At 46.6% G+C, this 23,961-nt stretch overlaps 1 protein-coding gene across 1 annotated transcript in view; it reads left to right on the plus strand.

Moving 5' to 3' along the window:
• Scn11a (sodium voltage-gated channel alpha subunit 11) overlaps window positions 1-23,961 on the plus strand; it is a 108,685-nt gene that overhangs the window by 82,002 nt on the left and 2,722 nt on the right. The window contains exons 22-28 of the mRNA XM_045136474.1: window positions 2,243-2,416; window positions 7,132-7,233; window positions 7,654-7,923; window positions 9,681-9,734; window positions 9,915-10,056; window positions 18,625-18,725; window positions 22,619-22,889. Coding sequence (XP_044992409.1) covers window positions 2,243-2,416; window positions 7,132-7,233; window positions 7,654-7,923; window positions 9,681-9,734; window positions 9,915-10,056; window positions 18,625-18,725; window positions 22,619-22,889 — 1,114 coding nt within the window. The remainder of the gene's footprint in view (window positions 1-2,242; window positions 2,417-7,131; window positions 7,234-7,653; window positions 7,924-9,680; window positions 9,735-9,914; window positions 10,057-18,624; window positions 18,726-22,618; window positions 22,890-23,961) is intronic.

Consider the following 23,961-nt stretch of genomic DNA (forward strand, 5'->3'; position numbering starts at 1 on the left):
ACTAGGGATTAGCTTACAAACACATGAGGCTATGGGGAACAGCTCACATTCCAACCTCCGCAGAGCCCCCACCCCTTTCTGGTCTCTCCTTATGCCTTCTAACCACTCCTGTCCTTTCTCGGTTTCCACTTTGTGGGTCGTCATTTTGTCTCTTATCACTTGCATGCTTCCTTCTTTCTCTCCTTCTCTCCCTCCTCTTCCTCTCCTTCCATGTGCTAACTTGGTTTAAAATGGCCAAAACATGAAACTCCGTTCCCACTATCTGTTCTGCTAAGTGAATGGAATCCTGGGTCCCTTCAATTGGTTTCCAGCAATTAGAAAAGACACTGTATCTTGCTAGCAATTAGAAAAGACACAGTCTTCTCATGCATTCCACATCTTCTGGCTAGAGCTTTGTACCCACATGGTCACTAAGTAAAAGAACAAGTATGTACCGGCTCCTGGCAGGCACTGTGACCTTCATATACCCTTATAGTGGTACTTCTTGAGATATAAATTATTTCTTAAACAAAAAAATCAATTAAATCTAAAGCTATCCCTGGAATTACCTTGATGGATTTGAAACATATTTTTATTTTTATTTATTTATTTGAGGGAGAAAGAGACAGAGATAGAGATAGAGATAGAGATAGAGAGAGAGAGAGAGAGAGAGAGAGAGAGAGAGGGAGAGAGAATGGGTATACCAGGCCCTCCAGCCACTGAAAACAAACTCTAGATGCATGTGCTCCCTTGTGCATCTGGCTTACATGGGTCCAGGGGAATCAAACCTGGGTCCTTGGGTTTTGCAGGCAAACACCTTAACCACTAAGCCATCTCTCCAGCCATGTTGAAGGATTTTTATCACCAGTCCTTGATCTAGGCTATCTTTTGCCTTTTGGCGATTACATTTCCATTGATTATATATTAAATATTATGGTTTCATTAATTTTACTCCATAAATGGTATTAGATTTGTGTGTATAATGTTGCTTTAATTCTGAAAAAGGCCAGCTATATGCCCTGTGATATCCTGGAGAAAGACACCAAGGGGCCCATGAGCCTACTTCCCAGCTGCTTTCAGAGCACCAAAGGTGGGCTCAGCAGAGAAGTACAGACATCTGTGCAGAGGCTTTCAGAGGAGGAGCCCGGACCACCTCATTATATACAGGCATTCAAAGAATATCATCTCGCTGAACATAGTTGGACAAAGATCATGCCATTGTGCACAGTTGCACACAGACCATCATCTCATTGCACAGTTGCACACAGACCATCATCTCATTGCACAGTTGTACACAGACCATCATCTCCTCGTGCACAGTTGCACACAGACCATCATCTCATCGCACAGTTGTGCACAGACCATCATCTCATTGCACAGTTGCACACAGACCATCATCTCCTTGCACAGTTGCACACAGCCCATCATGATGACAGAACATGGTGCGACTGGTTGTGTGCCTTCAGTCAGAAAGCAGCATGTGACAAATGCTGCCTTTCTGCCAGCTTTTCTTTATCTATTAAAAATTATTTTTATTAGTTGAGAACTTTACTGTATGCACATATTACATGTTGGTCACATTCCATCGGGTTATCCTCCTATGTTCTCGCTCTCCCTTCCCCACTCCACTGAGGGTCTTCCTCAGGGGGCTGTCGGTACTCACTGTGGGGTCATGAATGCTCTGGTCAGCCTGGGGGGGGGGAGGGCAATGCCTCAGGGTACTGCATCCCACTCGGTGACTCTTACATTCTGCGCTCCCCTCTCGTGCCCTGGGGGGGGGGGTGTTACTGTTAAGCTCTCAGCAGCATCTGGTTTTCTGTTCTGATGAGTTTCTTCGGTGTCTAAAGTGTTCTCTTTTCTGTTCATGTTGGGACATACCCATGGCATGGTGCCATCCATATTCAGGGTTGGGCTTCCCTCCTCAGTTAACCTCATGTAGAATCTCCCTCGCAAACAGGCCCAGAGTTTTGCTTCCCTGGTGGTTCTAAATCCCATCATGTTGACCAGCAGTGTTAACCACTGCAGGGCCCAAGGAGGAGAAACCACGGGCCCATTAGAGTAACAGAAGCATGGAGGTAGGATTGTCTGCTTCTGCTTTCGTTCGCTCAAGGATCTGACTTCACTGGAAAAGTCCAGCTTTAATACCCTTCGAGCAACACCTCAGCGCCAAAGACGGACGTGGGTTGCTGGTCACAGGGAAGGAGGGAAGTGGCGCTCTCCACCACCAGTCAGCCCGGCCTGCGGCTCTGCTTCCTTTCTGCAGGTTTTTGAAGACGTGAAGCTTGCTGACCGACCCCGCATCAGAGAACTGCTCATGTACACCGACAAGATGTTCACGTTCATCTTCATCCTGGAGATGTGTCTGAAATGGGTGGCCTTTGGATTTAGGAAGTATTTCACCAGTGCCTGGTGCTGGCTCGACTTCCTCATTGTCATTGTAAGTTCGCTCACCTCTGTGTCCTGTGCAGAGTGGGGGGGCGTGGGAGGCGGGCCCTCGGGAGGCTGTCTGTCCTGTGTGTTCTCCAAGTATGCCTCTCCGAACCATCTTCTCCTTACTGTCTCTTCTCTGTGCTTAGAGCTGGTGGCCATCTGTCCACTGCAGTGCAGTCCCTTCCATACACTGCACTTCCTGGCTTTCTGCCCCAACCCCGTCCACGCCGGCACTGTCCTGCCTCTGTCCATAAGCACTGCTTATGTGTGTCCTGTGCTTTCTTTTCTTTTTTAAAATGTTTCATTTTTATTTATTTATTTGAGAGACAGAGAGAGGGAGAGAGAGAGAGAGAGAGAGAGAGAGGGAGAGAGAGAGAGAGAGAGAGAGAGAGAGAGAGAGAGAGAGAGATAGGCAGGTAGGCAGAGAGAGAGAGAGAGAGAATGGGTGGACCAGGGCCTCTAGCCATTGCAAATGAACTCCAGATACCTGCGCCCTCTTGTGCATCTGGTCTACATAGGTCCTGGGAAATTGAACCTGGGTCCTTTGGCTTTGCAGGCAACTGCCTTAACCGCTAAGACATCTCTCCAGCCCTGCTTTCTTTTCCTTTTGTTCTTTTGGTATGTGTGTGTGTGTGTGTGTGTGTGTGTGTGTGCATGTCTGTGTGTTTGCACACATCTGCAGCTACCACACACGTGCATGGGTGAGGAGACTTGAGAGTTTCTCCCTCTATTGGTCTTCCACCTTATTTCTCTGAGACAGAGGCATTGAAGCTGGGGCTTGCTACTTAATTTTTTTAAAATATTTTATTTATTTGAGAGAGAGAAAGAGAGAATGGGCATGCCAGAGCTTCCAGCCACCGCAAACGAACTTCAGGTATATGTGCCACTTGCACATCTGGCTTTATGTTTTTACTGGGGACTTGAACTTGGGTCCTCGGGCACTGCAGGCAAGAGCCTTAACTGCTCAGCCATCTCCCCAGCTCCCAGAGCTTGCCAATTTTTGGTTAGGCTAGCTGAACAGTGAGCCTCTGAGATCCACCTGTTTCTGCCCCACTGCCACCACGGTTCCAGATGTGTATGGCCACACATGCTTTTCCACATGGGTGGCGGAGATGGAGCTCACGGCCTTCCTCATGCCTGCACAGCAAGCTCTCTTACCCACGGAGCCATCTCCCCAACTCCGTCTTCCTTTCTCTTTCCATGTCTTTTTAGGGCTTCTAAATATTTGTTATTTACTTATGAAAGAGAGAGAGTGGGGAGTGTATGAGTGTACGGGCCTCTCGCCACTGCAAATGAACCCTAGATGCATTTTCCACTTTGTGCACTCGGTCTTATGGGGGCACTGAGGAATTGAACCCAGGCCATGAGGCTTTGCAAGCCAGAGCCTTTAGCTGCTGAGCCATTGAAGCAGTCCCACATCCTCTGTCTTCCCTTCCCCTTCCAACTTTCCCCTTCTTCTTCTTCCTCCTCCCCTTCTTCTTCTCCTCCTTCTTCTTCTTCTTCTTCTTCTTCATTTTTTTTCCAGGTAGGGTCTCCCTCTAGCTCAGGCTGACCTGGAATTCACTATGTGGTCTCAGGCTGGCCTCGAATTCATGGCAATCCTCCTCGCGCTGCCTCCCAGGTACTAGGGTTAAAGGCGGGAGCCACCACACCCAGTTTAGCTTTCCCCTTCCTTTTAAGGCTTCTCCCAGCCACTCAGCAGACCCTGCTGGTCCCGGTCTTCGTGGTCAGGCAGAAGGAGAGGTCTGTTCCCGTAATTCTTTCACCCAGAATGCACAAAGACTGTTTGTGTTTAACAGCCTTGCAAGACACCTACCACGGCCATATTAAAGATGAGGCGATCTGAGGCTCAGAGGATTAATAATTTGTTTCAGGCCATCGTTGATGTCAGGTGTCTCCCTTGATTGCCCTCCACCTTACTTACTGAGATGAGGGTCTCCCACTTTAACTCGTCAGCCAGTTTGCCCTGGGCTCCCCATCTCTCTCTCTCGTCAGTGCTGGGATTGCATGGCAGGCTGTCATGTCCACCCCCACTTTCATGGGTGCTGGGGATCCAAACTCTGGTCCGCACACTGGCACACAAGCGCTCTATCCAAAGAGCCACCTCCCGAGTACTGCTTTAGAAGGCGTCCACAGCGTGTACGTTCCAACAGGACTCGGCGGTAGAAATGAAAGCGCCCACACCTGTCAGCTCTACCAGTTTCAGAGTGCCAAACGGCCTTTACCCATTATCGCATTAGACCTTTAGAGAAGACTCTAGAAGCTGTGAACAGATGGTGGCAGCTGCAGCATAACAAATGGACATGAGCCCTACACCTAGGAGACTGACTCCTAAAGATAACTTGTCTGGGGGCTGGAGACACAGCTCTGTTGGTAAAACCCTTGCCAAGCCTCTGTGCTATCTCACTAGGGAGAAGTATTTGCAAAAGAAAAACAGTCTATTTCTCAAAAAGGAGCTTTTTTTTTTTTTTAAACCAACTATCACATAACTTAGGCTGGCTTTGAATTCACAAGCAGTCATAGATGGCCCTCAGCTTCTGATCCTCCTGCCTCCACCTTCCAAATGCTGCGACTGCAGGCGTGTGCCACCGCACCTGACCTGTGTGGTGCTGGGCACAGAGCCCAGGGCTTCATACATGCCAGGCATGCCCTCTGCCTACATCCCTGCCCCAAAGAGCTATTAGAACTAGAACAAACAGCAAACACATCATTTTCTTTCTTTGTAATTCTTAAACATTTACTTCATTTATTTGTTGGACACTGCAGGAACAAGTTTGAGGGGTTCTTATGGTTTTCCCCATGTCACTGACCAGCAGGGTGTCACCCACCTATTTGTCACGCTTTCTCACTCCGGTTCCTCTAAACTACTTCAGACGAAGTTGCAAACATTGAGCCCCTTTACACATTTTGGTGTGTATATTTTCTTGTACTAAATAATTTATTTATCTGAGAGAGATATAGAGGCAGCTGGATAGATAGATACAGATAGATTGTGAAAGAGAGAGAGAGAGAGAGAGAGAGAGAGAGAGAGAGAGAGAGAGGGACAATAGGCGCTCCAGAGCCACTAGCCACTGCAAACGAACTCCAGACACATGTGCCACCTTGTACATTTGGCTTACATGGGTACTTGGGAATTGAACCTGGGTCCTTGGGCTTCACAAGCAAGTGCCTTAACTGTTAAGCCATCCCTCCAGCCCTCAGTGTGTATTTTCTAACAAGGACGTTGCCCCATGTAGTCATGAGACAGTGATCTGTATTATTAAATTTAATATAGGTGCCACACCAGCACCCACATTTATTTTCAAACTTCGCCAGTTGTCTTAAGATTCTCCCTCTCCCTTTCGTGTGTGTGTGGAGTGGCATGTGGTGTGATGAAGTGTGCTGTATGCCCATGTATGTGCCAATGCATGTGCCCTGTGTCCACGTACGCAGAGGTCGGAGGAGAAGGCCAGATGTCCTCCAGTGCTCTTCTGCATTGTTTCCTTGTGAGGGAGACTTTCACTAAACAGAGCTGCCATTGTTTTCAGCCAGACTGGCTGTGAGCTCCAGTAAGTCTCTGGTCCGTAACTGGGGTTATAGGCATGTATGACCCACGCCCACATTTTTACGAGGGTACTTGGTATTGAACTCAGTAGAACTTCGACTCTCTCTGAACTTCATGCTGCACAGCAAGTGCTGGGCCATTTCCCCAGCCTGTAAAATTCTGTTCTCTTTCCTCATTCACCTCGGGACCCTGCCCCTGTCCCAGACACCCAATTTCCAGCCCAGCACCACGTTTCATTGTCATGTCCCTCTGGTTTCCTTGCATTCTCATTGGCTTCTCAGTCACGGTCTTTATTTATTTTTTATTTTTTTTTAATTTTTAATTTATTTATTTGAGAGTGACAGACACAGAGAGAAAGACAGATAGAGGGAGAGAGAGAGAATGGGCGCGCCAGGGCTTCCAGCCTCTGCAAACGAACTCCAGACGCGTGCGCCCCCATGTGCATCTGGCTAACGTGGGACCTGGGGGACCGAGCCTCGAACCGGGGTCCTTAGGCTTCACAGGCAAGCGCTTAACCACTAAGCCATCTCTCCAGCCCAGTCACGGTCTTTATTAAAAAGAAATATTTACTGGGCTGGAGGGATGGCTTAGCGGTTAAGGCGCTTACCTGCAAATCCAAAGGACCCACCACCACGTTAGCCAGATACACAAGGGGGCACATGTGTCTGGAGTTTGCAGTGGCTAGAGGCCCTGACGCACCCATTCTCTCTCTCCCTCTCTCTCTCCCCCTCTTTCTCTGTCAAATGAATAAATAAAATATTTTTAAAATTTTACTCATTTGAGGGATGAGGGGAGCATGGGCGCACCAGGGTCTCTTGTCACTGCAAACAACTTCCAGACGCGTGTGTCACTGTGCACCTGGCTTTACATGGGCACTGGTGAATTGAACCCAGGTCATCAGGGTTTGTAAGCAAGTACCTTTAACCACTGGGCAAACTCTCCAGCTCCTCAATCATGGTCTTTTGTGGTACCAATGATAAAAATGCATGAGTCCTACCTTATGGATTGTGACTTTGTCAGATGATGGGGAAAGGAGGACTCTATCTGCTGCGACCCATCTCGCAGGGTGGGTCTAACTTGTCACCTCATGCTACATGCCAAGGAGGGGTCTCTTGAGCCCTCCCTAGCTGCCCTGGTGTCCAGGCAGGTGTCTCACGAAGCAGCTTCTCCTCCCACAGGTCTCTGTGGTCAGTCTCATGAACTTAAAAAGCTTGAAGTCCTTCCGGACCCTGCGAGCGCTGAGGCCCCTGCGGGCGCTGTCCCAGTTTGAAGGAATGAAGGTACACTCCCGGGTGGATGGGTGGAAATTCGGCTCAAAGGGAAAGGCAGAGAGACCAGCTGCCCTTCTGGGGCTTCCCTTAAACTGCTAAACTTTTCTGGCATTTGACTTTCTGAGCCTAGCATTTAGCATAGCCCATAAGAGGTCGGGAATGGTCTCCCTCCTGACAGCTGAGATTCTGTCTTCCCTTCAGCATCCTAGGCAGTTATCCTCTGCGTGTCACCACGGGACACTTCTCAACCATCCTTGGTGGCGGACAGCAGAGTCTGCCGTGAGCTGGCGAGGGGTGGGCAGAGTAAAGACAGAACTACTAGAGGCCAAGCCCTGAAACTCAGGCTCCTCCTGAAGAGATGGAGCTGAGACGCTTGATCAGTCCGCAAGCCCGTGTCTGTTGTATTTTCATCCATGTCGTTTCCTTAAGGTGGTGGTCAACGCTCTCATAAGCGCCATTCCTGCCATTCTGAATGTCTTGCTTGTCTGCCTCATTTTCTGGCTCATATTTTGTATCCTGGGAGTAAACTTCTTCTCTGGAAAGTTTGGAAGATGTGTTGTTGGAACAGATATCAACAAATATATAAATTATACCATCATTTCAAACCAAGAACAATGTAAAAGTGGAAATTACTCCTGGATGACCCCGAATGTTAACTTTGACAATGTAGGAAATGCTTACCTCTCTCTACTGCAAGTGGTGAGTGCGGTCAGCCTGTTCTTTGCTTCGAGAAAGCTTCCCTAAAATGATCTATCATTCCTCAGCTTAGAAAAATCAACTCCATTAAGATTATGGATTCGGTCTGGCGAGATTTCTAAGTGGTTAAAGGCACTTGTTTGCATTTAATCCCAGCACTCAGGAGGCAGAGGTAGGAGGATCCACGTGAGTCTGAGGCCAGCCTAGGACTACACAGTGTGAGTTCCAGGTCAGCCTGGGCCACAGTGAGACCCTGACATGGACAAAAAAAAAAAAAAAGGATGATCAATTCTAGTCATATTCATGTTGGAGGCTAGTACCTTCTGGAATCTATTGTTACTGAGCACCTCCAACTTTGTTGATGACAGCCTTAATCCCCAATAGACTGGTAACTTTTCTCATTGCTGAGACAACATACTTGACAAGGGGTAACATACGGGGAAAAAAGGTTTATTTTGGCTCATGTGGAGGGGACGCAGGTGGCAGGGTCAGGAGGCAGCAGGTCACATCACATCTGCAGTCAGGAGGCAGAGATGAATACTGATGCTCAGCATACATCTTTTCTCTTCAGTCCTGGACCCCAATCCATAGGATGCTACTGGCCACATCTCCTAAATGACTCTTCTTTGCTCACTTTACAGAAAGAAGGCTGGCCTTAGAGAATACTGGGGTGTCAGCTACTCACTGCAGAATGTACTAGAACCCTTTGTTAATGGGCAGTGGTAATCTTCCCACCAGAAGCACACGAGGTGCACCTGGGATGCTGGAGCTACGATACAGGAAGGGTCCTCAGTGTGGGCGGTCCCCCCTTGGTTAGGCCTCTCTAGAAGCTCCCTGTCCTTCAGTTCCTTTCTCTTTATTGGGACAAAATGCCCTCTGAGAAGCAGCTTGAGGAAGGAAAGGGTTCATTTTCAGCTTAGTTTTGAGAGGAAGCCTTTCACGGCAGAGAAGGCATGGCAGTAGCAGGAAGTAAGTAGAGACGCTGCATAGCAGGTAGGGCTGGGCTGTACCCCAAGACCTGCTTCCGGGGACACCCTTCCTCCAGCAAGGTTCCGCCCCTTCGACATCCTTTCCAAGCGGTGCTACCAGCTGAGGACCAAGCGTTCAAACACAGGCGTCTGTGGGGGACATTTTACAATCAAACCACCCCACTCCCTCAGGGATACATCCAGAGGCGTGTCCCCTGGGCAAGTCTCGATCCCCTCAAGTGGGCAGTGAGGATCAGGCTCACACCTTTAAGGCGGTGTCCATCTCACCTTGCCCTATAAAGCACCTTGCTCGCTCTCCAGAGCACCTGCCAGAGAGGATTGGAGTTCTTGGTGCAGGTTGGGGCCACAGCAGCCAGGTTCCTGGCACACGACATAATGCAAACAACCATGAGATACTAAGGAGGAAGCTTACCGGGTGGTTTCCCATCTGTTTCACAGCTCTTTAGCCACCAGGAGGGCGGACATTTCTATTGTTTTTAAATCTTTAAGTCCTGGGCAAATGAAGAAGAAAGGAAAAGATGCAAGATGTGTAGCTTCAAGTTCCCTTCTACTGTTCTTTGATGGAGATGCTCTGTCCTAGCAAAACGGAATAGTGTTTGTTACACAGACCCTGCCCACAGGGACTGGCAGGCTTTTGCGTGGTGTGTGTATTTATTTATTTGGGAGAGAGAGGGGAAGAGACAGATAGACAACGGACAGACCAGGGCCTCCATCCACTGCAAATGAGCGATGCCTGCGCCATCTCGTGCCTCTTTCTGCTTTTTCTTTCAGGCAACATACAAGGGCTGGCTGGACATTATGAATGCAGCTGTCGATTCCAGAGGGGTGAGTCAATGCTCCATCGTGTTCTAGAACGTTCTAGTCACGTTCAGTATGTTGTGAGACCATGGACAGCCCCAGACACCCTGCACCCTAGCTCCAGAATTGCAGGCTCTCCGTTCTTTGAGCTGAAGCAGTCAGAGCAGCTTGCCTTTTCCCCTTGGTGACCGTGTTTCTCCCTGACAGAGAGGCGAGCAGCCGGACTTCGAGGCGCATACCAGTGCCTATATCTATTTCGTGGTTTTCATCATCTTTGGCTCTTTCTTCACCCTGAACCTCTTCATTGGGGTCATCATTGACAACTTCAACCAACAGCAGAAAAAGATAAGTGTGCATGTGGTCCCAGATGGGAAATGTCACCCCCTATTCTGCAAAAGGCTTCAAAGGGGCCAAATTCTGATCTTGTGGGGTTCATAATCGTACCGCTGGAAGAGCAGCTGTGGACCCAACCTCCCCTGCTTAGAGAAGACCCCCAAGAACCAGAACCAAAGATATGGGTTGTACTGAGGCATTGCTTAGTTTTACTTCATTTTTTACTGATAACTTCCATAATTATAGACAATAAGCCATGATAATTCCCTCCCCTCCCCCACATTTCCCTTCACAAATCCACACTCCATCATATCCACTCCCTCTCTCCATCAGTCTTTTATTTTGATGTCATCATCTTTTCCTCCTCTTATGAGGGTTTTGTGAAGGTAGTGCTAGTCACTACAAAATGATGGGTATCGAGGCCAATTTTTGTCTGAACAATTTTATTTAAGCAGTCCTACCCTTCCTTTGGCTCTTATATTTTTTCTACCACCTCTTCTGCAATGGACCCTCAGCTGTGGAAGGTGTGATAGAGATGTTTCTGTGCTGAGCACTCCTCTGTCACTTCTTCTCAGCACTATGGTGCCTTTGGAGTCATCCTAATGGTCACTGCCATCTGAAAAGAGAAGCTTCTAGATTAACCAAAAGTGACAGTAGCTTTAATATCTGGGTATGAATGTTTAAAAATGTGCTCACAGGGCAGTTTGATGAGCATAATATATGCATTTAGCCAGACAAGAGCAGGTGATACACTCCTAGGGATCATGACCTCCCCCACTATAGGCTTTTGATTAGGTTTTCAGTACCTGGTATGTATACCCTCCCATGAAGTGGGCCACCAGTCCAATTCGACAGCAATTGGTTTCCCTCATAACAGATGGCACTAATGCACTCATTTGGTTACCCATTACTTATTTTATTTTATTTTTATCTATTTATTTTAGAGAAAAAGATAGAGAGGGAGAGGGAGAGAATTGGTGTGCCAGGGCCTCAGCCACTATAATTGGATTCCAGACACTTGAGCCACCTAGTGGGCATTTGTGACCTTGCACGTGCCTCACCTTTGTGCATCTGGCTTACATGGGATCTGGAGAGTCCAACATGGGTCCTTAAGATTCTCAGGCAAGCACCTTAACCACTGAGCAATCTCCCCAGCCATGACATGTGTGGGGGACACAGGACAACCTTAAGATATGTGTTTTTCTCCTGAATTCTTTTCTTTTTAATTTAAAAATATATTTATTTGAGGGCTAGAAAAATGGCTTAGCTGTCAAGGTGCTTGCCTGCAAAGCCTTAGGACCCATGTTCAATCTCTTTCCAGATCCCACATGAGCCAGATGCACAAAGGTGAGGCAAGTGCATGTGCCCACTAGGTGGTGAAAGTGTCTGGGGTGCGATTTTAGTGGCTGAGGCCCTGGTGTGCCAATTTTCTCTCCTTTTCTCTCTAAAATCAAAAAAATATTTAAAAATCCCTAAAATAATATATATATGGATATATTTGAGAGAAAGAAAGAGACAGAGAGAATGGATACACCAGGATCTCTTGCCACTGTGAACCCACTTAAGATGCATGCACCACATTGTGTATCCCGCTTCACATGGGTACCAAGGGATTGAACCTGGGCTGGCAGGCTTTACAAGCAAGTGCCTTTAGCTGCTGAGCCTTCTCCTCAGCCCCTCTTCTACCTTCTTTGAGACAGGCTCTCAAGCCTCTGCAGACTAATACCAGACTGGCTGGCCTGTATGTGTCAGGGTCTCCCGGCTCTGCCTCCCATTGACGTTTGCATCCAGATTTCAGGGGACTTGGGAGGATCACACTCAGGTCAGCAGGCTTTGCAAACAAGTGCCCTTAACCACTGAGCAATCTCTTCAGCTCCACCTTGTTGTTCGAGGCAGGATCCTCCTGGTTACATCCCGCATCGCTGTAAGCATGTTAGGATTAATGCCTTTTGTGCAGCCTTGGGTCTGGCTTTGCAGGGGTTCCGGGGGTCCAAACTCTGGTTGCTGAAAGTGAGCGCCCTGAGTCACTGAGCCATCTCCCAGGTCCCATCTTACCCTCCTGATGGACATTCTTATTGTTAGATCCAGCCTGATGACAAACGGACCTTCAGATTATTAGTATTCAACCACCAGGAATTTAAAAATATTATTTAAGTATTGTTTTTCAAGCAGAGAGAGATAGAGAGAAGAGAGACAGACAGAGAGAATGGGCATGCCAGGGCCTCCAACTGCTGCAAGCAAACTCCAGATGTATGTGCCTCTTTGTGCATTTGGCTTTACTTGAGCACTGAGGGATCAAACCTGGGTCCTTAGGCTTTGCAGGCAAGTGCTTTAACTGCTGAGCCATCCCTCCCACCTAGCCACCAGGATTTGCATGGATGACAGGCAGCTATCCACAATTAAAAGAAAGGATGTTCTTCTCTGTTTGCTTGTGTCCTGAGTCCCAATGGCCTAGACAGCTGGTTTGTTGAACCTTCCTGACAAGAAGATGGCTGGAGAAGAAGCAGTGCTAGGGAGGTTCTCTCCTCCCGTGCAGTCTGGTAAACAGATGCTCTCCCCCCGTGGTTCCAAGACCCACAGGGGCTCTGTACTAATTTTAGAAATGAAGAAAGATAAATAGAAACTTAAATCACCCTGAAGCGATCATCAAATGAAAAAAACACTTTAGGTAATTCTTCTGATTGTTTTGGTATAAACCTCTCCAGTTTTTTTGACATGTATGTGACACGTGGACTTGTGTGTGTGTGTGTGTGTGTGTACGTGTAGTCAGGGGCTGGAGTGAGGAGGCCAGAGGTTGACATTGGATGTCTTCCTTACTCATTCTTCTCCTTATTTTTTTGAGACAGGGTCTCTCACTGAGCCTAGAGCTCATAGATTTGGCTAGTCTGACTGGCCAATATGCCCTGGGGACCTGCCTATCCCTGCCTGCCCACTGCTGGGATTATCAGTGTGCCTCGCCATGCCCAGCCCAGCCCTGCTCAGCTCCTCCCCAATCAGATGAATGTGTTTCTTTTATATGGTTGGAATTACCTTATGCTTCGATCCTTGTATTTCTTTATGTGTGTGTTCAGGTGTGTGTGTGCCTTAGCTTCTGTGTACAGGTCAGAGGATAACCTTTGTAAACCAGGGCCTTCAAGCACTGAGACATCTCAGCTCCACCTTGTTGTTCGAGACAGGGCAACAGTCCTCATTCCTTCACCTTGTTTATTTTTAATATATTTAATTAATTTATTTATTTGAGATAGAGAAAGTGGGGGAGACAATGGGCACACCAGGGCCTCCAGCCACTGCAAATGAACTCCGGATGTGTGTGCCACCTTGTGCATCTGGCTTACGTGGGTCCTGGTGAGTCGAACCAGGATCCTTTGGCTTTGCAGGCAAACGCCTTAACTGCTAAGCCATCTCTCCAGCCCTCACCTTGTTTTTGAGACAGAGTCTCTTGCTGTTTGGTCTTTTTGCCACTGCAAAGGCCCAGCTAGCTGGCCTGTGAGGGCCAGCATTCCCCTGGATCCGCCTCCCCTTGTCATAGACATGTTGGGGTCACAGACACGTGCACCACTTTTGTGTCCAGCTTCACGAGAGTGCTGGGGATCAAACTCGGGTCCACAGGCTTGCTGACAAATTGCCTTTAACTGCTCAGCCATCTCCCCAGCCCTGTGTTTTTAACTTTGTAGATGAAGCAGTTCATGAGTTATAAACCTCTGACGTGAAGTCATTATCATGGTAAGAATTTTCAGGGCTGAGCTATAGCCCATGAGACAGAGAGATGGTAATTTCTCTTGATCATTCCTCTCTTTTTGGACACTTAGGTCATTTCTAAATTTCTTGCTGTTTTGAACAATCATAAGCATTCTTGAGATTCTGGGAATTTCTGATTATTTCCTTGGAATAACTTCCTAGAATTAGAATATGCAAGGCATAACAGGTATTGTCCAAGTCCTTTCCCGAAATGCTGGTCTGTTTCTGCAGGATAGGAGAGCGCCTGGCTGCTGTGTTCTCATTACTGATTGCTGTAATTTGTGATATCTTTTTGACACTCAAGGGGAAAATAATACATTGTTTTACATTCATTTATATTTACTTAATCAGTAGTACAGTTACAAACCTTCTTACAGACTGATGGCTATAAGTACTTCTTTATTTTTTAAAAAATATTTATTTTAGTGTGTATATCAGTGTACCACAGCCTTTTTGTTGTTGTTGATGGTTTTTGAGGTAGGGTCTCACTCTAGCCCAGGCTGACCTTGAATTCACTATGGAGTCTCAGGGGGCCTAAAAGCTCATGGTGATCCTCCTACCTCTGCCTCTTGAGTTCTGGGATTAAAGGCGTACTCTATCACGCCTGACTGTACCAGGGTCTCTTGTCACTGCAAATGAATGTGTGTCTAGCTTTACATGGTTGGCTGGGAATTGAACCAGGGCCTGCAGGCTTTGTAAGCAAGCACCTTTAACCACTGAGCAATCTTCCCAGCTCCCTTATAAGTACTTTTAAAGAATTTCCATTTATACCTTATGTCTATTTTTTCGATTATGCTAACTTGTCATTTTTTTCTTAAGGATTTTTAACATAGCTCTACATGGGGCTCACTTCTCACATCTTTGTAATGATATTTATAAATTTTTTGCCTGTGTATGTGTGTGATGGAGGTGTGTGTGTGTTTGTGTGTGTGTGAGTGCATACGTGAGCACAGGTGTTCAAACACAGGTCTGTGCCTGTGTGTGGAGGCATAGGTTGACGTTGGCTATGTCCTCTCGTCACTCCTTCATATTATTTTTCGACACAAAGTCTTGCTGAATCTAGAGCTGTCTAACTCAACCAGCCTAGTTAGTCAGCAAGCCCTGGGGATCCTTCTGTCCCTGCCTCCCCAGTGTTGGGGTTCCAGGCACATCCACCATGACTGGATTCTATGTGAGTACTGAGGATCTGAACCCAGGTCTCACGCTTGAGCAGCAAACATTTGCCTCCCCCCGTCCAGCTCTTTCAGAACACTTTTACATATAGACCTGGGAGTATTTGTGGTGTCAAACTTTCTCATTGTGTCGTAGTTACTGTCACCTACCCAGAAGCAGCTGTTGGGAGGAAAGTTGTTTATTTGGCTTTCAGTCTTGAGGGGAAGCTCCATGACGGCACGGCATGAGCCGAGGCTGGACACCACCTCTGCCGCAGCGGATGGAAGCAGCGGCAGGAGAGTGAGATGAACTCCAGCAAGGGGGGCTGGTGATAACAACCCTAAGCCTGCCTCCAACAACACACCTCCTTCAGCAAGGCTCTGCCTTGCTTTACCAAACTGCCGTAGCTGGGAGCCAAGCATTCAAAGCACACAAGTTGAGCTGGAGAGATGTCTTAGCAGTTAAGGCACTTGCCTGTGAAGCCTAAGGACTCGGGTTCGATTCCCCAGGACCCACATAAGCCAGATGCACAAGGTGGCGCGTGCATCTGGAGTTTGTTTGTGGCGGCTAGAGGCCCTGTTACACCTATTTTCTTTTTCTCTCTGCCCCCTTCCTTCCTTCCTTCCCTTCCTTCCTTTCTTCCTTCCTTCCTTCCTTCCTTCCTTCCTTCCTTCCTTCCTTCCTTCCTTCCTTCCTTCTTTCTCTCTCTCTCTCCCTATTTCTCTCTTAAATAAATAAATAAATAAAATATTTTTTAAGGAACATACCAGTTTATGGGGGGACATCTGATCCAAACCACCACACATGGTGACCTTTTTTTTTTTTGGCTGCTTCTCTCTTCTTTATGAAGTGAAGACATTTCCCAATTCCTCAGTCAGGTAGTTCAAAATTCACTTTGGGTTTTCTTAATTATATTAAGGCTTTCTTCTATTTTTTCTGTTGACCACTTGTAATTCCTCCAAAATGTACCTTGATACCAACTAGCCTTCTTTGTATCTTCTGGGAAAGCCACTCATTGCTTCGGCTGCCCAGGCGGGAGGGAGTGATGTCGAGTCACCTCTGTAACATGCATCTTGATTGCAATCAATGCCAGCAATTTGGATGTTAGCCGGTGTGATTTTAGATCTAAATAAATTCGAAGTCATTATTTTGATCAGAGCACAGTATCCTTTTGTTTTATTTTTTATTGTGGAAATTTTCACCCATGCACAAGAATAAACCAGAATGAGCCTAAAACACCCCTCACCCAGTACAACGTTTACTGACTGAAGAACACCTTTCAGATATTCATTCATAAATATTTCAAAACATGTCTGATTTTAGACATAACCATGATTCCATTGTCACACCTAAAAAACTTAACCAGGACAGGGTGGTGGTACATGACTTTGATCCCCACACTCAGGAGGCTGACATAGGAGGATCACCACGAACAAGAGCTTGAGGCCAGCCTGGGACTGCACCGTGAGTTTCAGGTCAGCCTAGCTAGAGTGGGACCCTGCCTCAAAACAAAAACAAACATAATATGAATTTTTTAAGTTCATCAAATGATCAGTACATGTCCAAAATGCCCATGAGCCTCTTAATCTTCTTTCTTTAAAATAACCAATGCCATTACTATTATCTTTATTTTTTAAGTTATTGGTTCTGTTGTATGTGTGCACGTGCATATGTGTTCATTCACATGTGTGTGTTTGGGCACACGAGTAGCATAGTGTGTTTATGAAGTTCAGAGGTCAACTTTCAGGTCTATTCTCATTGGCCCACCTCACTTGAGGCAGGCTTTGCAAGCAAATGCCTTGAGCTGCTGAGCCATCTCCCCGGACCCCTGGCAGATCCTTTGAATTGCTGTTTTCCTCTCTGTTTAACCCACTTCTGCCTCCAACCTTGTGATTTAATTTTGCCTGCTTTTTGGTTTGGCTCACTCTTGTTTTCCTCAGACCCTGAGGAGCATCACAAAAGTCTTTCTCTCTGGACATTTTTTTTCTTTTCTCTCTTTTTAAAAATTATTATTATTATTAATTATGTACACAGTATGTGTACAGCCATATTGGTGCCATTGTTAGCCTACTCTCTGTCCTCCCCCCTCCACAGGGACCCTCTTCGTTGGGGAATGAGGGTCGTGCATTGTGGGGGTGGCCATCACTTATGGGGAGGAGGCAATGTCTCTGTGCATAATGTTCCAACGTGTGTCTCCAACAATCTTTCTGGCCCCTCTTCCCTGAATTTCCCTGAGCCATGTTGGGTTCGTTTTAGTTCTACTTCAGTGATGAGGTCTTGGGAGCCTCTGTGTCTCTGGATATCTGGTTTGGTAGGAGTTGAGTGTTCTCTGTGTCTGTATCCTTTACCCTTGTGCTGGTACCAGGTTCACCTAGAAAAGATCACTCTTGCCAGTTCCTCTATGGTTTCAGCTGGAGCCCTGGTGAGGTGTGATGGGTGACTCTCTCTCCTCAGGTTTTGTGTCCATCTTTCCTTCCCCGGGAGGTGAGGCGTGTTAGGCAGACACCATCTTGACTGGAAGTCTCCCTCTGGACTTAAAAAAAGTTATTTATTTATTTATTTACAAGCAGAACAAGACAGACACAGACACACAGAGAGAATGGGCATTCCAAGGCCTCCAGCCACTGCAAACAAATGCCAGATGCATGTGGCACTTTGTGCATCTGGCTTTATGTGGGTACTGGGGGATCAAACTTGGGTTGTTAGGCTTTGCAGGCAAGCGTCTTATCCTCTGAGCCATCTCTCCAGCCTTGGATTTTTTTTTAAAGCACTTATGTCTATCCTTAATTTTCCTTAAATTTGCACTTATTGATTCTGTCTTTTCATCTAATTTTTTTTTCTTTTCTTTCTTTCTTTCTTTCTTTCTTTCTTTCTTTCTTTCTTCTTTCTTTCTTTCTTTTTTTTTTAAAGGTAGGGATTCACTCTAGCCCAGGCTGACCTGGAATTCACTATGGAGTCTCAGGGTGGCCTCGAACTCACAGTGATCCTCCTACCTCTGCCTCCCAAGTGCTGGGATTAAAGGCATGTGGCACCATGCCAGGCTCATCTAATTACTTCTAATAAAGCTTTAGGGCTGGAGGAACATCATTAAAGTCTTTCACTCTGGACTTTAAAAAATATTTTGTTTATTTATTTGAAAGCAGAGCGAGACAGACAAAGAGAGAGACAGAGACAGAGAGATACACACAGAGAGAGCATGCCAGGGCCTCTAGCCACTGCAAACAAACTCCAGACTCATATGCCACCTTGTGCTTCTGGCTTTTACATAGGTACTGGGAAATTGAACCTGGGTCCTTTGGCTTTGCTGGCAAGCAATTGACCACTGAGCCATCTCTCCAGTCCCTGAGACTTTTTACCTAAACTTTTTATTGCTAATTTCTATTACTGGTGTATTATAGTTTAATTCATTCATCTTGAGATATGTCCAGTTTTTACAAAATTCTGAGGAATGGTCATAAGAATGTAATCTTTATGTCCTAAGAAGTGGAACATAGCTGATTAAAGTGACCTTATTTCTATGTTCTTGCTTAGCGGTTGTTTCCTTTCAGCTTTCCTGAGCCACCTGCTTTTCCTCCCTTTGGAACTTTAGGAATTATTGACACAGTGTCCTGTAACCTTAAAGTCATCTCTAAATATTTACTGGCTGCCCTACACTGTTAAAGGTAACGAGCTCTCATCTCCTTCATATACTTAGGTGGCCAAGACATCTTTATGACCGAAGAACAGAAGAAATATTACAACGCAATGAAAAAATTAGGAACCAAAAAACCTCAAAAGCCCATCCCAAGGCCTCTGGTGAGAGCGACTGAATGAGAATAATGCAAGCGTGGGGTGGCAGTCACCCCCCTGTTGCTGGGGCAAAATAACTGACACAAACCAGCGTAAGGGAGGAAGGGTTTATTTCCGTCTCCAGCCCCAGGTCACACACAGCCCATCGCGGCGGGGAAGGTGTGGCGGCAGGAGCTGGAGGCGGCTGCTCACGTTCAGTCCAGGGCGAGGAAGCAGAGTGATGAAGGCCGGGGCTCAGCCAGCGCTCTCCTCTTACACAGCCCGGGACCCCGGCCTGTGGAGTGGCACTGCCAACAGTTAAGGTGGTCTTCCCACCCAGCCTCGTGGTCCTTTCTAGATCGTTTCTGTAGCATATGCCTCTCATATATTGCAGGCATTTTCTGCACATGCTCAATTGTTAATGTGTGGCCAGCATGGGGAAGGCCTCCAGTCTTCCTGTTACCATCACCTCCTTTAATATGTTGATCTTTTGTTAACATTTTGTTGACCACTTTCATACATATAAGCAACATAATATGATCATCATCCTTTCCCACCACTCTCCCTTCCCCTCTCACATCCTCCCTCTACCGACTCCCTTCTTCTCTCCCGCTAGTCCCACCCAGAGGAGTGTTCCCTGGCGATTTAAAACCCATTCACATGGACAATGAAGGAGAACCATCACAAGAACGTGTCCTTTAAATAGAGGATATTTTTCTCAATTTTTTTTTGAGGAAGGGTCTTACTCTAGCCCAGGCTGACCTGACACATTCATTCTGTAGTCCTAGGCTGGCCTCGAACTCACAGTGATCCTCCTTCCTCTGCCTCTTGAGTGCTGGGATTAAAGGCATGTGCCACCACACCTGGCTTCAATTTTTACTGACAATTTAATATATGTATATAATGGATTTTGACCTAATCCCCTCCTATTACCTTCTCTCTCTCTCTTTTATTCTTTTGAGGTAGGGTCTCACTCTAGCCCTGGCTGACCTGGCACCCATACTGTGGTCCTAGGCTGGCTTCAAACTCACAGTGATCCTCCTACCTCTGTCTCCTGAGTGCTGGGATTAAAGGCATGTGGCCTACTTCACACAGTGGGTGTGGTCTTCTTCACACAGTGGGAGTGGTCTACTTCACACAGTAGGTGTGGTCTACTTCACACAGTGGGTGTGGTCTACTTCACATAGTAGGTGTGGTCTACTTCACACAGTGGGTGTGGTCTACCCTTAACCTTTTTCTATAGCACATTTACCACAGGGACAAGTGCAAGTCGGTGCCAAGTCCTAGCCCTCTCTGTATAGTCACAACCTATCAATTAAGCCTTCAGTGAATTGAGGTGACCACCAAGAACAGTTTCCCCAGTAAATGCACACGTTTATTTTAGCTTCTATCTTCCAGAGTGCAGTGGGCATTAGGTAAGTCCAGCACCATATTTTATTTATTGGCAAGGAGAGAGGCGGGGGAAGAATGTGCACCCCGGGCCTCCAGCCACTGCAAATGGACTCCAGATGCATATGCATGCACCACTTTGTCCATCTGGTTTGATGTGGGTACTGGGGAATCAAACCCAGGTTGTTAAGCACTGCAGGAAAGTGCCTTAACTGCTGAGCCATCTCCCCAGCCCCTTAGGGGATGGTTTTTGAAATCCAGCACTTTCGGTAATTTATTTCATGACTTTCATTGTGTGTTGGAATTAATTACAATGCCATCACCTCCCCTGCATCATATTTGTTCTTACCCCTAGTTCTGCTTCCCCGGAGCTTACTTTTCTGTGTCTCCTTGCTGGCTTCCCAGGTGCATTTTCACAAACATGCACTTGGCCTTCTGGTGTCTTCTCTCAGTTCCTTCATACAAGCCTGGCGCTCCCAGTTCCTGGTGTGAAAAGTCCCAGTTTAAGTCTGGTTTCCTCCTCTGTGACTCCTGTGCCTCTTCCTCCCATGGGCTCGGCTGTCCCGGGATGGGACGTTGTCATTCATGCTTTTAACCCTCACAGTGCCGATGCCGCTGAGCTCCACAGCTGCCCCCCAGCTTTGCACCTGAGCTCCAAACACACACACTTCCGCCCATTCACAGCCCTCACATGCCTCACTGGCACCTCTTACCCCACATGCCCAAGGCAGATCTAATTAGCTTTCTCCCTCCAAAACTCCTTGTTCCTTGACCTCTGTTTTGTTAAACATTTCTACCATCCAGAAACAATCGCTCCAGTCCTGTCTTCCCAGCTCTTTCAGACTGAGTACTGGTATATTTTAATATATTAATTCCTCTTACATCTTACCACCATGTTGGCTCTTCAACAGATACACTTCATCTTATATATTGTTCCCACCACATGCCAACAGCATCTTTTGACTAAAACATAAAAGCAGCTCCCTTGGGAGTCTGAGGATGTATTCTCAGGAGTCTGTGAGTTATCTATAAAAAATAGATTATATTATTATAACTAGATAGCACTAACCTCATAGATACACAGATTTTAACTTCTATTGGCAATTTTATACATGTCAATAATATATTTTGATCGTGGTCCTCTTCCATTATCTTTTTTGGTCCTCCTTCCACTGAACCCTTTCTTCTTTCCCACTGCTCCCGTTTCTATTCTGATGTCGTTTTACTTTTAAAACAACTCAAGCATTATCTAGAATGCCACCCAATGTCAGCATCTGAGTTTGCATTTAAGAGTTTTCCACTCAACAAAAGGCCAAGTTAGTGCCTCACAGAAATGCTGGGAAAGCGGAGTCATTTTACTACATCCGATAAGTGAGACAAACTACAGTCAAAACCTGGGCCAACTCCCAGTACTTGGGAGGCTGAGGTAGGAGGACTGCTGTGAGTTCGAGGCCAGTGGGCTAGAGTGAGACCCTACCTTGAAAGAGAAAGAAAGAAAGGAAGGAAGGAAGGAAGAAAAAGAAAGAAAGAGAAACAGACAGACATCTGGATCAGGGTGACAGTCTATCTTTGCATCACAGTGTGGCCATCTCTATAGAAACCACCATATAGCTTCACTCTCAGTAAGAATACGAACAATCAGTGTTAAAACTTCCGTGTTCAGTAACCAACAGATCCAGAGGCTGTTTATCTAGCCTTTTCTAATAAGAACTAGAAGACCAGCATTCTAGAACTGCTTGAGTACAGGGTTTTGCTGATGAACTGATTATTCTAAACTGGCAGATAGGACCTCAGAGATGTGTCTTTCTTCCTGCCCGAGATTCTTACATAAGGTGGTAGGTTCTGCATTAATCACACTGCAGTAAACAGAAAACAGGTGACCTGAGGGATCAAGGTTCATCTTTTTATTATTAAATGCTCCAGGAGCTGTTTGCTTCCACCTAGCAACACCTTCCAGCACACCAAAGTTAGGTTGCTACGGAGAAGGTTTATTTTAGATCTATAGCTTTTGTTCTCAGAAGATTAATTAAAAGAAAGAATTCTTAAAGACAGGTTTGATGAGAGAGACTGAGCTGGTGTGTGTGTGTGTGTGTGTGTGTGTGTGTGTGTGTGTGTGTGCTTGCAGACGCTTATAGCAGGGGTTTCCATGTGACAGAAGAGCCTGGCACAGTCACCAGCGCAGGGTGGTGTCGCTTCCAGAGAGCAGAGGGAGACTTCTGAGGGGCCGGGGAGGCTGTATAGCATCAGGTCCAGCCTGTGGACTGGGAGTCATAGGTCTCTGGCAATAAGGGAGCTGGTATCACTTTCTTGCTTGGGCCCTGGACAGTGGGGTCACCTAAAGTGACCTCATCTGTGTTCTAAACTGGTTTTAAAGTGGAATGAAGTGTATAACCCTTAGCACTTTAGAGACAGTTACCTAATTAAGCTTCACTGAAAGAAAGGCGAAGTTGACAAGGGAGGACAGATTCTGTAGTATGATGTGTCTTTTCAGTGCCCAGTCATTTCTCTCTTCCTTGTTTTCCTCTCCCCAGAACAAATGTCAAGGTCTCGTATTTGACCTGGTCACCAGCCAGGCCTTTGACATCTTCATCGTGAGTCTCATCGTCCTGAACATGGTGATCATGATGACGGAGACTGACAGGCAGTCGGATGGCATGCGGTCAATCTTGGATTGGCTCAACATAGCCTTTGTGGTCATCTTTTCAGTAGAATGTCTCATCAAAATCTTTGCTTTGAGACAGTACTACTTCACCAACGGCTGGAATTTATTTGATTGTGTGGTCGTGATTCTCTCTGTCATTAGTAAGTAACCCCAGTAGCCAGAGGGACTTTCATCCCAAAAGCAATAGGAGTATTTGGAGCTGGGCCCAAATGGTCCACAAAGCAACTAGTGAGGTTTAATGTGGTTTGTGCACAAACAAAACAGGGATACAGATGACATCTCTCCCAGAAGAAGATCACACTGGTAGGCTCACCTCCAGTCCTTTGACTGTCTATACAGTGGGAATCTTACTTTTTAAGTTTTATTTATTTGAGAGAGGGAAAGAAGTAGAGGGAGAGTGAGGGAGAGAGAGAGAGAGAGAGAGAGAGAGAGAGAGAGAGAGAGAGAGGATGAGAATGAATGGATATGTCAGGGCCTCCAGCCACTGGAAAAAGACTCCAGACACATGCACCACCTTGTGCATCTGGCTTACGTGGGTCTTAGGGAATCAAACCAAGGTCCTTTGGCTTTGCAGGCAAACGCCTTAACTGCTAAGCCATTTCTCCAGCCCTTATTACTTTTTTATAATTCAATGGAGATAAACAAAATTGGGACTACTTGGAAGTTTTTCTGGTGTACTTGACTTATTCAGGTGATTAAATTGAAAATCCTACCTTTCCTGTGAGACCATATGCCCTAGCGAGCATTTGATGGTTTTAAGGGTTTGGCAGTTAGAACACACATTCCTGCCCACACACTTTGTTCCAGATCTGCACAAGGGAAGGCTGAGCAGGGAAGAACGTGGCTTGGTGGGTATGAATATTTATCACACAAGCAAGAGAGACTGACAGGATGTGAGATGGAGTTTCAGCACCCAGGTAAAAAAGCTGGGCGGGGCCACGCATGCCTGCAAGCCCAGTCTTTGGTGGGCAAAGACAGGAGAATCACTGGGACTCATTGGTTGGCTAGTCTGACCAAAAACAGCAGCTCTAGTCGTTTCAAGGAAACAACACAGATGTTCTCTGCACACGTGTTCATGAGGTGTGCCTAACTGCACCCATATGCATACACCACACTAGACGTACACACCAAGAAAAATCGACATGGGTGCCAGATCAAATTTCTTGGACCACATGGCATTGCTGGGTCTCCATCACCTCCTACACAGGCTTC

Source organism: Jaculus jaculus, chromosome 17 (assembly GCF_020740685.1).
Source record: "Jaculus jaculus isolate mJacJac1 chromosome 17, mJacJac1.mat.Y.cur, whole genome shotgun sequence".
Classification (NCBI taxonomy): domain Eukaryota; kingdom Metazoa; phylum Chordata; class Mammalia; order Rodentia; family Dipodidae; genus Jaculus; species Jaculus jaculus.